Source organism: Pelecanus crispus, chromosome 11, assembly GCF_030463565.1.
Source record: "Pelecanus crispus isolate bPelCri1 chromosome 11, bPelCri1.pri, whole genome shotgun sequence".
NCBI classification, from domain to species: Eukaryota; Metazoa; Chordata; class Aves; order Pelecaniformes; family Pelecanidae; genus Pelecanus; species Pelecanus crispus.
Genome location: NC_134653.1, coordinates 35355305 through 35368918, shown reverse-complemented (window position 1 = coordinate 35368918; position 13614 = coordinate 35355305). Strand labels below are relative to the sequence as shown.

The following is a 13614-nucleotide window of genomic DNA, read 5'->3' as shown; positions in this document are numbered from 1 at the left end:
CTCTGACAGAGAAGCAGCTCACTCTGCAGGACTTGTTCTTTGCCTGGTTTTCATGGTGTGTGAATCTTCTCACGACAGCTAGGCTGATACCACCTGTGAACAGCAGTTTCCAGCACATTCTCCTAAACTGATTTTGAGCCTGTGACCTGGAAGTGAAAGTTGCAGGATGTTGTCACTAAACTCTTCCACCATTCAACTTTACAGCTTGTATTTAGTTGTACTTTTGAAAGGCTCTGTTATTCCTTTCTTAGAAAGGTTTTCTAGTTTTCAGTAGAATTCTAGTAGAAAACCAATGGGAAGCTCAGAAGAGCTTTACAAAGGTACCATAGAAAGTTGGTTGCTGATGTTTAGGACAAATGTTAAATATAAGAAGGTATAGGACACATTTTGAAAACTTTATGAAAGGGTATTATTTTCTATTAAATACCGCAAGCCTGTTTTATATGGGCAAACAGCCATGAGGAAAGGATCTTCAGATTTTATGTCTCACCTTACAGTCCTGAATCCCATTCTTAATCTTTACAGAAGTAAATAAATTGAAACTGTGTTCATATTTTCTACCTATTTTACATTCATTAACCTGGGAAAGTTGATAGAATCAAAATGTTTTTAAATGGATCGTAAGCCTGAGTATGGTGTAGGATATTCAACAAAACATTAGGTGCTTGTATAGCAGGAATTTGATGGGCATACCTAAGGTTTATCCACAAATAAAAATATATATATATTTATGTGTAGCAGCATTACTGAAAAGTGGTAACATTCATTGCTTTTTGAAGAGGCCACAGAAAAAGTAGCCCGAAGTAGTCAAACCAGAAAAAGCAGCTTAGCAATGAGACTTAGGGAAGCAGAACTAACAGCAAGGAACAGAAGAAGTACACGTCAAATTTAATTCCCTTTTTCTATTATTTTTGAGTTATCTCTCACTAAGAATGTCAAGCCCTCTTTTGCAGAATTGTTCGTTGTGTGCCTTCTAGAGTGTAATTAAGTGATACATACTTGCATTATGCAAGCTCACAGAAATTAAGCTCTATTCTTTTTTATAGGTATCCAGACCCAGGGGGAGAGTGTATGAAAAAAATTCTAAAAATGGAACATAATGTTGTGAAGTCTGAAATAAAAAAAAAAAAAAAAAAGATACCCTGCAAAAATATATCTGCAAATTCCCTGATTGTTATCAGTAACAAAGTCTTCTAGAATAAGCTTTATTGGGTTAGTTATGAGCTTTGTGACATGCCCATAAAAAGGTATCAGGATGATAACCCTTGAAAATTTGCCTGCACCCCCAAATGCTACACAGGGGAGAATACCTGAGAGCTGACTGTCTTCCTCACTGGACATGGAGTGTTGGCAGTTGTGTTGTGTTAACCCAACAAGCTAACCCACCTCTTAAGAGTTAATCCAGAGGAAAGGTGACATGACTCACTATTTTTCTGGTGCACTTTTGTAAGGGAACTGAGCAGGGACCAGTTTAGGCCTGAAAGTTGCACTTCAATATTCACTCTGCCCAGATTGTAAAATTTCAGTCAATTTTTGGACAACTTCTCTTATTTGATCCCACTGTTAAACCTAGTATTTCTACCTTAATTAAAGTTCTCTCAAGCTCAGGTGAAAAGTTGTTCATTTTTCCTAAAAAGGTTCACAGCATACTGTAAAATAAGTGGAGGAAAGAAGTGCATCTCTCACTTTAAAAACTCTACTAGCCTCAAAGCATAACAGAAAGAATTAATATTTTACCAGTGAGATTCCTAGTGCAGAGCTGAAATAGGTGGAGTCGGTGTTGATTCAGCACCACAATTTAATCTCCAGGTTTTGTAGCCCGGATTTGTAATGGAATAAATGTGTGGCTTCGCAGAATTGAATTAAATATGATGGTAAATTCAGAGGAAATATATTACTTCTTTTGGTTAGTGGAAGGGGTAGAATTCAACAAGTGCTGCTGCTGTGGATTGGATTGGCAAGGGGTATATTCTATGCGATACTCATTGTTTCCAAGTGTTTGGAAGTTGACGCTTGCACCAGCTCTAAACTCAGCATTTGTCTTCAGTACTTAGCCACTGGTATCAGGTTTCCGCTGTTGTTTTCTGATTAAAATATTAGGGCATCACTCTAGGTTGTCTGTGTGATCATGTAGTGGTACTATGCCCAGAAACACTAGGCGTATCACTTACAACAGGTCATCTTTGAGTAACTGAGTTTGCTGTGCTTTAACGAAGGCTTCAGTAAAAGCTCAGTGAGGAGGGTGAGGTGGTCAGAGGCGGGGATGGTGCAGTTGTGCCCGTTTCTTTACTCAGCAGCATGAAGGGGAATGGTGTGGTCAGTGTCAAATCTTCCCCTGTCTCCACTGAGCAAATGACAAAGCCCCGACCTACTGGTGCTTTGTCAATTTTGTAAACTTTTGAGGAAAACCAACATCCAGTCTCAGACAGGTGATGTGAATCTCTAGCAAGATGCCAAGGAATTAGCTCAATTTGCCCTGTTAGAATCTGAATTGCAATTCTTTTTTAGCCTAAGCCATTCTAAGTCAAATTAACCAGTTCTGTTCCATGTTAGAATTTAATTTTTTTTTTTTTTTTTAAATGTTGCATGTTTGCTGTCTGATTTATATCGCCTGTCAGGAAAACAGTGCATGCATCTCCTTGAAATCACATTGTCTGTCTTTTTTTTTTTTTTTCTGTACAGATGGATAATGATCAGAATTCCAATACCTCAAAGCAAAGATATTCTGGGAAAGTCCATCTTTGCATTGCCCGTTATAGGTAACAAAACCAGCTCATTCCATATGTAACTTGTATTTGTAATATTCAACATTTCGTTCTACTTCACTTTTATTTGTGCACTGACTTACTACCCGGAACCAATGTTATGGATAGCAGACCCCTTTCCTGTTTGCACTGGCTGTAAAATATTGCCATTTCCATGTGCTTTAATTGTCAGAGAAAGTTTAACATGGCATGGCTCTTTTACCCACCACTGTATTTCTAGCCTTCAATGAGATGAGAATGTGTACCTCCTGGTTTATAGAGGATGTCTCAATCTGTTCTTATAAATTGCTTTTTCATCAGTGCAAGAAAGATTTAGAAGTTCCTCACATCTTTACTTTGCACATTAAAATTTCAGATATGAAGTACTATCATGATAAAAATTTCTGTGGCTAACAATTTCATTCAGGATGGAGATGGATTTAAATACTTTATGTGAAATTTTTGTCTAGGACTAACTTGTTTTAGCTGTAACTTACTGGTTTTGTCTTTATTTAACTTGTCTCTGTTGAAGTTAATAAATGAGTTTTCTTTAATTGACTTCAAAAAATGAGGAAGACTTTGGCCAGTGTATTCAAAGAAACCTAAGTGAGAACTGTGTAAGTAAATTCTACAGAAAAGGATGTGGTTTTAAGTGTATAGCACTTAAGTGAACAGGTTGCATTTCATGGCAGCCTCTTGGTGATACAGTTCACAATGACAAACTCACCTGGACTCCACTCAGGATATACGTTTCAGAAGGCAAGGAAAACGACTGATCTGAGGAGTTACCTTCCTGTGCAGCCTTAGAACTGTACACCTTTTTCTGGTTAGTATTCAGTTGTGTGGCGGTTGTAAGTGAACACACATGTTTTCCATCTGTACTCCCTTGCAGTTATAACCCTTTTGATGGACCAAATGAAAATCCAGAAGCAGAGCTCCCCCTTACGGCAGGAAAGTACCTTTATGTGTATGGAGATATGGATGAAGATGGTTTTTATGAAGGTATTTTTTTTTTTAATCTGTGAATTCATGCTAATTCCTGCAGATTCAAATCAGTTCATCTGTCAAACATGCTCCCAACTCTTTCCTTTGTCTACTACTACATCAGTTGCTAAAATTACCCCTATCGTCATTGTGTTAATTAAGAGAGTTTCTGCACCAGCAAAGCTGCTCCTTGCAGGCATAGCTAATTATAAGATATTTTATATTGTCAGCTTTTCCTACTGGCAAGATTTAGGTTGACAAGAAAGCTTACTGGCAGTTCTGGTTTTTGCCTCACTGAACCTTTACATTCTCAAACTGTGAATGTTGTTTATGTACAGTTTTCACTTGTGTCTTCTTCCTTATCTTGTCCACTTGCAAGGCATTGACATGCAGGAGGTATGCTCCTTGAAGGATTTTAACGCATTGTTCTGTCTCACCAGGGGAACTTCTAGATGGACAAAGAGGGCTAGTCCCTTCAAATTTTGTGGATTTTGTTCAAGATAATGAGACCCGGGTATCAAGCACATTAAGCAGCGAACAAGATCAGAATTTTATCAACCATTCGGGTCCTACTTTGGAAGGAGACCTCTTGGAGATAAGTCCACCAACTCACATAGACTCTAGTGTAATCAGCAATGGCGCAGGGACTCTGGATGTGAACATTGATGAAATTGGAGAAGACATTGTGCCTTATCCTAGAAAAATCACCCTTATTAAACAACTAGCCAAAAGTGTCATTGTGGGCTGGGAGCCACCGGTAGTGCCACCCGGATGGGGAACCATTAGCAGCTACAATGTTCTGGTTGACAAAGAAGTACGGATGAACATAGCCTTGGGAAGCAGAACGAAAGCTCTTATAGAAAAGCTTAACATTTCTACTTGTACTTACCGAATATCAATTCAGAGCATTACAAACAAGGGTAACTCAGATGAACTGCAGTGCACTTTGTTAGTTGGGAAGGATGTCATAGTAGCCCCTTCTAATCTTAAAGTGGACAATATAACCCAGATTTCTGCTGAGCTGTCCTGGCTCCCTACAAATAGTAATTACAGTCATGTGATCTTTCTTAATGAAGAAGAATTTGATATTGTCAAGGCTGCTAGCTACAAGTACCATTTTTTTAATTTGAAGCCCAATATGGCCTACAAGGTGAAGGTCATGGCAAAGCCCCATCAGATGCCCTGGCAGCTTCCCCTGGAACAACGAGAAAAAAAGGAAGCCTTTGTGGAATTTTCTACGTTGCCAGCAGGTTTGATATTTTTCTCCCTACCCCAAAACTCTCCAGTTAAGTTTCTCTGAAAAGTCTAGATAAATTAGTCTCACCTTTAGCTTTATGCTGTAATCCCTGTCACATCCATCAGCAGACTGGGGATTATTAGATTGCTTTATGGTATCTAAAATTAATTCCTGTCCTGCGTTATTCTCTTCTTTGTTCCTGGGTAAGGACTGAAGCATTTTTGGGAGATAAACGAGGGAAAGTCATGCTTATCATCATCACAGATTACAGGCTATGTGTTTTATCAGGTTAATCTCTATTTGTATATAATTTGTCCAGTTATAGTATTTCTGGTAGTAATTTATTTTCGCTGGTGTGAACAACACTAGTTAAAAACCAGCCATTACTTCTGACATGTTATTTGTGTGTCTTAAAGCACTTTTTACAGGGGTGATCCAGCCCTTTTTTCTGTAATGAAAAATAACACAGACATCTTAGAGGACTACACAGTCATTTAAGGGATGTGAATGCATTTTTTGTTGTGAAGTTGTAATCATATTGTACAATTTGAATTTGTAAAGATAACAAACAGGTCGTGTTTTGGAAAGTCAGAGGTTTTTTCCCACCTTGCTTTTACATTAGGGGTGTTGATAAGTGTCACCAGTCATTTCCCAGTATTTAAGAACAGTGAAGCAATGTTGAAAACTAGAGCTGAAATAGTGTAGTGCATTTAAAGGATAATCTCATCATTTTGGGAGTGTATGGCAGTGCCTGAAAAATTTGAACATCTCTCCTTATAGATCCATCTAACCAAGGTCATCTGATCAAGGGCAGGGAGAAGGCTCCTGATATATTCAGACTTTCAGAGCACTCAGTGCCTCTGAAGCAGGGAGAGTTAAGTGCAAGTGACTCCTGGCGAGTGAAATTTCAATAGCATGTGCTGTGCTATGGCTTAATTGACTCCCTGCTGGGATTTGATTCTAGCAAAGGGGCAGGAATTAGTTCTGGTCTCTTCCTTGGCTTGCGTGACTTGTATGTAAGGAGACTTGCAGGACAGTAATGCTGGTTGAATAGAGAGGGAGTTAAGCTTATATGTCTACTGCTTTTGAAACCATTGATTTATAGTTTCAGTAAAAATGTCCTCAGCTTGGGCATTTACTGTTTTGTCCTAAATCATTTCAGTGAGATAAGTGGTAGTGCTATTATAGAATCTGCAAGGAGGGGGAGCAATTTAAGCTTTGTATATGTTCTGTGGGAGTCAGGAGATACTGCCTAGATGGTGATGTGAACTTATTAGGTATGTTGACTTTGTTATTTGGGAAAGGCCTTTCGAGTGAGGGTTTTTTCAGGCGAAACACTTAACGTGCTGTATCTCCCTCTAGTTGCTGAAGTATGCTAAAGCAATAAATGAGCTGTTCTCTGTTGAGGAGCTAAAATGCAGCAAAGCCTCTGCTTTTAGATCCAGAGATCCCAGAATATTCCCCACCATTTCACACAGAGCATTTTTACAAAAGCACGTCAACAAATAAAATAGCAACTGTTGAAGTGATTAGAGTCTGATGCTTGTATTTCAAAACTCATGGAAAAAAAGGGAAAGGATGCCCATGAAATCAGAGTCAGCAATGGGAGTTAACATCATAGTGTGTCAGTTTTTCTTTTGCAAATATTACTGGCTTCAAGTAATCACATCTGTCTTCTTCCAAACTACAGTTAAAAGAAAGAAGTTAAAAGAAAAAAAAAAATAGAATGTCTTTAATGTGACTAATACTATTTTTTCTCTCTGACTCTGGAGTATTTTTCCACCTTAAATACCTTCAGTTGAGCTACATTGTAAGGGGCATGTTTCAAAGATGATTTTAGAGTATGCTGAGAGAGCAGCACAGATATTCTGCATGAAGGGAATCTTTTGTTGCTGTGCTTCTCTAGAAGATGCATGGGGGTGAGTGATGTCGCATAAACCTTTAGTTGTGAATGTCAGGACTAGCAGACAGTGCAGCATGAACTGCAACATAACCGACCACAGGCAGCTGCTAACGTTTGTACTGACATTTTTCTAAGGGCTTCAGAAATGTTTACAAATGACTGCATGCGCTCACTTTATTTGAAGCTGAGAAGCTCTGGTCTTTACTAGCGGGTTTGGTGATACCCTTATAGAAAAGGGTACCATCAGCCACTTATACCAAAAAGGGAGTGGGGATCCGTGAATATTTTAAAATTTTCACACTGTATCAATGTCAGGGTTTTTTTAGGAATACGTTAAGCAAAAATGAACTTGAGATAACTGCTCAGATTTCAAAGCTAGAAAGAGCAGTTGCATGAAAACTACAGGACCATTAGAGGTCACCTTTTCATTTTTCTCTTTGCATAGATATATCATGTTTTGCATGACTTATACTTGAAAACACATTGCTTCCTGTCAGTCCAAAGCTGGGTGACAGCTCTTTAGTAGCTGAGCAATTGAACTCCTCTTCTTGATTCGTCAAAGCATTAGGATTGCTTAAGTTAAAATAGAAGTAGTTCTCTTTTGGGTGCTCAGATCTAAAAATAGACATAAGTATGCACAGGATCGGGACCAATAGGACAGTTATGGTTTTTGAGCTAATTTAGGTAATAAATTCATGAAGACCAAACTGTAGCAGAATTCTGAAGCAAACATTTATGTTGATGAGCAAGACCATCAAGAGTCATCAAAAGTAATTTCCCATTTAATGACGGGGGAAAATAGAAACCAAACTAAGCCTTGGGCATTATAGTTTATTAAACCTATCTCTGTTACATCCTGTGAAGGTCGAGATAGACTCTCTGGGGATTGTTTGGTTTTGGGAGAATGAAAGGAAAGTGACTTCTGCAGGAGCAGATTAATGTCATTGTCATAGAGAAGGTACTGGACTAGATCAGATGCATTCTTTCTTGTAAGCTGAGGAGCTTTGCTGGATTGGGAGTGCTGGCTGTCAATAAAATAGGATGGTCAGGGAAGCTGAGATTCAATCCTAAATCAAAATCTACATCTTGGCCAAGTATAGTATTAGTTCAGTTTGCATACTTTGTCATTGCAAGTTAAAAATACATTATAGGTGCAAGGGACAGTATAGTCAAAAATTTCATGTTGTGCCTGTAGTGTCCTGAACATGACCATAATTTCATTTCCATGCCCACTAGAGGATGAAATTCAGTGACAGCAAACTACTGAAATGCATTGACGGTTTGCCAGCATATCTGGAGGCTGAGGCTTGTGTGATATTTACATTTGTAACACGATCTGTTTGGTAGCAATGAATACACACAGTTAAAATATTTGTAGCTTTTTTGGTAGATGAACAGAAATTGGTTGTGCTTAGTTCACTGGCAAAAGCAAACTCAGGGCAACCAAGGTTTGTATTCTCCCAGCTATTACCCAGAGATGGCTACAGCTGAACCCTGCTTCTGAAATGTTTTAGGATGAAACAGTCATCAGGGTTTGACTGTTAAACTAACATAACAGGATGCCTGAAATATTCATGAACTAATAATGTCTATGGTATTTTTACTTTGGCTTTCTGTCCAAAGTAGAGCTATTTATAGTAGGCTAATAATGTCTTTTAATTAAGGATGTACTTGGTGTGCTATTACACTAACATACTGTAAATCCCATAAAAGGTTAGTAGGTGTATTCTTTTCTTCACTGCAAAGACTTTGAGTCCTTTAAACCAGCATGCTGCTGGTTGAAAAGGTTAAAGTTTTGGCTTGCAGTCCGCATTGCACCTTAGTGTCAGTGCGCTTCTGGCCCATAAATCATGACTTGGAGCCACTGATAGTCTAGAGATGGCAGAATTTGAAAGTGATTTCTGAGTATGTAGTGTGCATTCAGGGTAGAGATATATACCAGAAAGTCACTTGCTGTCACCTGCAGCAGTTTTCCACTAAGTGCCACTCCTGGGCCTTTTTCTCCGTGCATTTTTCTGTTAACATCTTCTGCATTCAGAGTAAATACCAGTTATGCAGCCTGGAGGGATAAAAATAGGTCCAAAGTAAGTTGCAAGTACAGACCGTCTTGCAAAGAAATATAGCTTAGTTACTGGCTGTAAGCTGAGGGTCAGTTCCTGGCTCCATGACCTGCTGAGTGTATGCTTCTGGTTTTACATAATAACCACGATAAGGATATTTTGTCATCTTAAAAGAAAAAAAAATGCTTTGAGATCTGTAGTTTGCAACTTGCAAGTATATCAATTGATCTGTAGTTTGCAACTTGCAAGTATATCAGTTGATACACACTTCTGATCTGAGGCTCAGCAGTGACCAGTCTTGTCTGTCTTAGGTCCTCCAGCTCCACCTCAAGATGTTACTGTACGAGCTGGGTCCAGCCCAGCAACCGTACAGGTGTCCTGGAAACCACCAACTCTGACAGCAACAGGGACTTCCCATGGCGCCAATGTCACAGGCTATGGCGTTTATGCGAAAGGTCAACGGGTGAGTTCTTCCAGCGCTACGGTGACCATCTACGTCAGGTGAATTGCAACTGACAGGTAGAGGCAACAATAAACATGTGACAGCACTTGAATGCGTGCAGGGTTTTCTCAGCTTTCAGTAGAACCTGCTCTTTTGTTTGTGCATAATTTGCTCATTAGCTTCCTTTCTATAAACACTTAAGCTTTTGGACAAATGGGTTGAAAGGATTAAAGACAACTGGTGCTAATTGGTGTGGAGCCCTAATGTGGGCTCTTGCAGCCCACTCTGTGTTGGCAATAATTCATGTTAAAACCTTGAAGGTTGTACTTTAGTGGGGTTGAGGGGAGGGAAACAGATGTCTTCATTTTAGTAAGTTGCTTGTTTGTGTCCTCAGGTGGCGGAGGTGATCTTTCCAACAGCAGAGAACACATTGGTGGAGCTAATGAGACTAAGGAGTTTGGAAGCAAAGGAAGTCACGGTTCGAACACTCTCTGCACAAGGGGAATCAGTAGACTCTTCTGTTGCTGCCATTCCATCTGACCTACTGGTGCCTCCAACCCCACACCCCAGAACTGCTCCCAAATCGAAGCCATTAGCAAGTGCCGGAGCCCCAGAAACCAAAGAAGAACATTTAGGTCCACATTTAAAAATGGATGAGTCATGGGAGCAGACTCGTTCGGCATCCCCTGTTCATGGACACACACTTGAGCCACCTGCCCCTAATTTTCACAGCCCGCTTCAGGGGAGGAGGTCTCCATCACCTAACCGAATACTCCCTCAACCTCAAGGCACACCTGTCCCAAATACCGTCGCAAAAGCCATGGCAAGAGAAGCTGCACAACGAGTTGCAGAGAGCAATAGGGTAAAGGCAAACTTTTTCTTAAGGTTTTTTTGGGCTGACTTTATTCATGGTATTCACTTTCCATCAAATAATTTTTTCATCGTGTGCTTTAAGGAGCAGCTAATCATTCCTAAACCCTGAAGATCTGTAGTTTGAGAAGAAGCAGTGTGCTAAAGTTCTGTACCATCTTTCACAAATGTGCTTGTAACCATGAAGAACATTGATCAGCCTTTGATCAGCATAGAAACCCCATAACATCACGAGAAATGTTGTCTCCAAAAATGCAGAGCCTTCTGAAAAAAAAAAGAGTAATTGTCAAAGTTTGTGCTTGGATCCTGCAGGAGTCAAAAGGGAGGCTTGTGCTTATGTGAGAAAAGTCAACCAAGTACTGAAGTACTTTGAAAGAGACCAAAACAATAAAGCGCAGTTTAAAAATGGGTCTGGAAATAGGCAGATAGACAAAAGTCCTGAGCAGACTTACTGTGAGAGCTAATCTTTTTGACAGTTTACAAAATGAAGACAGAGTCTCATTTCTATAAGGGAATCTAACCAGCAGTTAGATAAGAGACACGTTTGTATTCAAAAAACACCTGCTTTTTCAAATAGCAGGTGAGATGCAAGTAAAGCTCTGTTTTGTATGCAGTCATGGATCCACAGGCAATTTTACGTATTTGCCCTTCAAGAGTGCCCCTTTCTCAATGCTACACTTTCAGAGATGTTTACAAATGCTTCAACATAGCTGCCATGTGAAAACTTTCCATTACAGCTCCTTTTGTAGCTGCTAGAAGCATCACTGCCCAAAGGAGACTCACTGGTTTTGAGACCATTATGACCCGTGGCTGCTGTAGTGACTCAGATGTTTGCTAGTTAATTTAAATCACATATTTGAGGCTCTTGGGTCAGCATAGCTGATGCCTATGCATCCTGACAACGTGCTCTGGTTTTCCTACCCAAGCATACAATATTTAAATACTCCCAGTGCCCTGGGCAGTTACTTTCTCATCACAAGCTTGCTCACAACTGTCTGTTATTTGTTTCGAGCTCCTGTGTCACTTTTTTTCATACATTCTCTTGGGCAGTCATCAGTTGTTATGTCCAGTCTTTTGTCTCCCATTGTATCTCCAAAATAATTCCACTAATTTTGACAGTTCACACATGTCTTAACAGCCCCAACTTATTGACTGTCCCTGTTTTGGGACAGAATTGAACCAGTGGATGGTGATAGAATAATTCTGGATTGATGAGGTCTGGTTAAATACATATATATGCCTATGTCTATTTTTTCCTTTTCTTTATAAATAAAGCAAACTGGAATAAATATAATAGAGGGAGAAAAGTCCATTAGTTTCATTGGCACTCTGAAGTGAAAGTTGATTTATCAACCATGTAGGGAAAGAGAACTGAAATACTTTTTCTGGTTTTGAAAATTGCTGACATAACGTATGCTCTGAACCACATTTAATTCAATTAATTTTAGTGATGCTTGAAATGTTTAGTTCAGGGATCTGGACAGAAGTTTACAGATGGTTTCACTCTAAATTAAATCAAAATCTGCCAATGATATTTGTCGTGTTTAGTTCCCAGTAGTAGAAATTCTTCCCTTGTGGTAGGCTGCTGCAGAAGACGCTGTGTCTTCTCCCTGCCCTTCATCCAGCCTGTTAGATGGCTGATGGTTACTGTCATGAGAGTAAGCAGCAGGATTCAGTAGCTGAGGGTAAGAGTCACCTCAGAGCAGAGAAAGAGCATGAAGTCTCATTCTGTAGCTTTTTTTGCACTGAGGTCAAAGATGCTGCAGTGGCTACGTCTTCTGCTAACCCTCTGCCAAGGGCAAATTAGTGTCTTCATTAGCAGCCTCTGACTGTAGAATACTGAGAATTTTAACATAAACGGTACCAGGAAGAAAGCTAGCAGCTGAGTTGATGGTCACATAAAAGCATGTAATTGTTTATGAGCAAGAGTAATGTAACAAGCAAAAAATTCTTGAAAACTCCTCAAAGCTTACAGTCAGAGTTAACTAACATTGCTTTAAACCACGAGTATATTTAAGTGCTGTGTTCTTGAGTCCTTTATGACTTATATTTGCCATTTCTTCCATTGGTTGCAGGAACCAAGTCTGCTTGACAATTTTGCATTTTTTGTTGCTTTGCTAGATGGAGAGGAGGAGTGTTTTTAGCGAAAGCAGTAATGCAGCCCAGTACGCTAACTCAGATGATGAGGAAGATGGCTATGATTCTCCTAATGTCAAAAGAAGGGGGGCTTCGGTTGATGATTTCCTGAAAGGGTCAGAACTTGGAAAGCAAGTAAGTAGCCTGGTCTTGTTATTGTTTCAGGTGTCCGATATGAAACAAGTATTTTATGAAGCTCAGCAGGCTATCCAGATCACCCTCTGATTCTTGTAGCTGTATCGGTAAACTATTCAGGCAAGCAGCTAAATTGTGGGGAGATAGAGGAATGTCCTGTTACTGGAGCATAACGCTGTCGAATGGGAACTGAATGCTTGGCACCACGCACCTATAGGTCGTTATCCCAAGCAACAGTCTTAAGCACTGGAAACTGAAAAAAATGAAGCTGAAAAAATTGAAATAGAAAATGTAACTGGAATGACATGTTTGGGCTCTGGGCTTTTTCTGTATGATGTGTTACTACTGAATATGAAAACACGCTGTGAAAAAAGGGAAAGGGGGAAAGACTTTTGTGTTCCATAAAAGCTATAACCTGTAATCCTAATTAGCAGAGAACCAACACTGTATATACTTGGCATGCTGTAATGAATAGAAAGATGTTTTTTTCTTTATTTTCTTTCTTTAAAGCCAGAAGAATTTTGCACATCTGCACGGTTTTTAGTCTGATCCCACTGAAAACAAATATACAGTGATTTATTACATTACTTTCAAGAGAGATGTAAATTCTAGCAAAGAGATATTTTCTTATGTCTTAGCATGATCAATGATCTTGTTAGCCAGACATCTGACCTCCCATGTTGAAGGGTCCAAGCAACAGCATTCCTTCTGATACTAGTTCTGAGACTTTCTGGAATTTTGGTTCCATTTATTATAGAAGTTCAAGCATTTATAAATGTATAAACTGCTCCAAATTTCCAGTGTTCTAAATATGTGGCTTCAGGGTTTAATTTGGTTCCATCTTCACATACAGTGGTTCCCGTTTTTAGAATACATGCAATCATGCTGTGCCTACAAAAGTTCCTTGTGGGTGAGATACATCTGTACCTCTGTATACAATTAAAATTATTCTGGACACAGAGAGGCCAAGATTTTCTAACAGCACCAGTGATCTTATTAAGAAGGCCCAGTGTAAAAAGTTTAGAGTGTTTGTAAGGGACCAAAATCAACTTCATTTTTCTGATAACCATACTTCATATTTAACCTTAGTAAATAAACTCGGG

At 39.3% G+C, this 13614-nt stretch overlaps 1 protein-coding gene across 7 annotated transcripts in view; it reads left to right on the top strand.

Annotated features, from left to right (window-relative positions):
- RIMBP2 (RIMS binding protein 2) overlaps positions 1 to 13614 on the top strand; it is a 57729-nt gene that overhangs the window by 16580 nt on the left and 27535 nt on the right. For all 7 annotated transcript variants that reach the window (XM_075718374.1, XM_075718377.1, XM_075718375.1 and 4 more), the window contains 6 exons: positions 2683 to 2759; positions 3637 to 3746; positions 4169 to 4978; positions 9240 to 9391; positions 9765 to 10232; positions 12362 to 12511. In XM_075718374.1, coding sequence (XP_075574489.1) covers positions 2683 to 2759; positions 3637 to 3746; positions 4169 to 4978; positions 9240 to 9391; positions 9765 to 10232; positions 12362 to 12511 — 1767 coding nt within the window. The remainder of the gene's footprint in view (positions 1 to 2682; positions 2760 to 3636; positions 3747 to 4168; positions 4979 to 9239; positions 9392 to 9764; positions 10233 to 12361; positions 12512 to 13614) is intronic.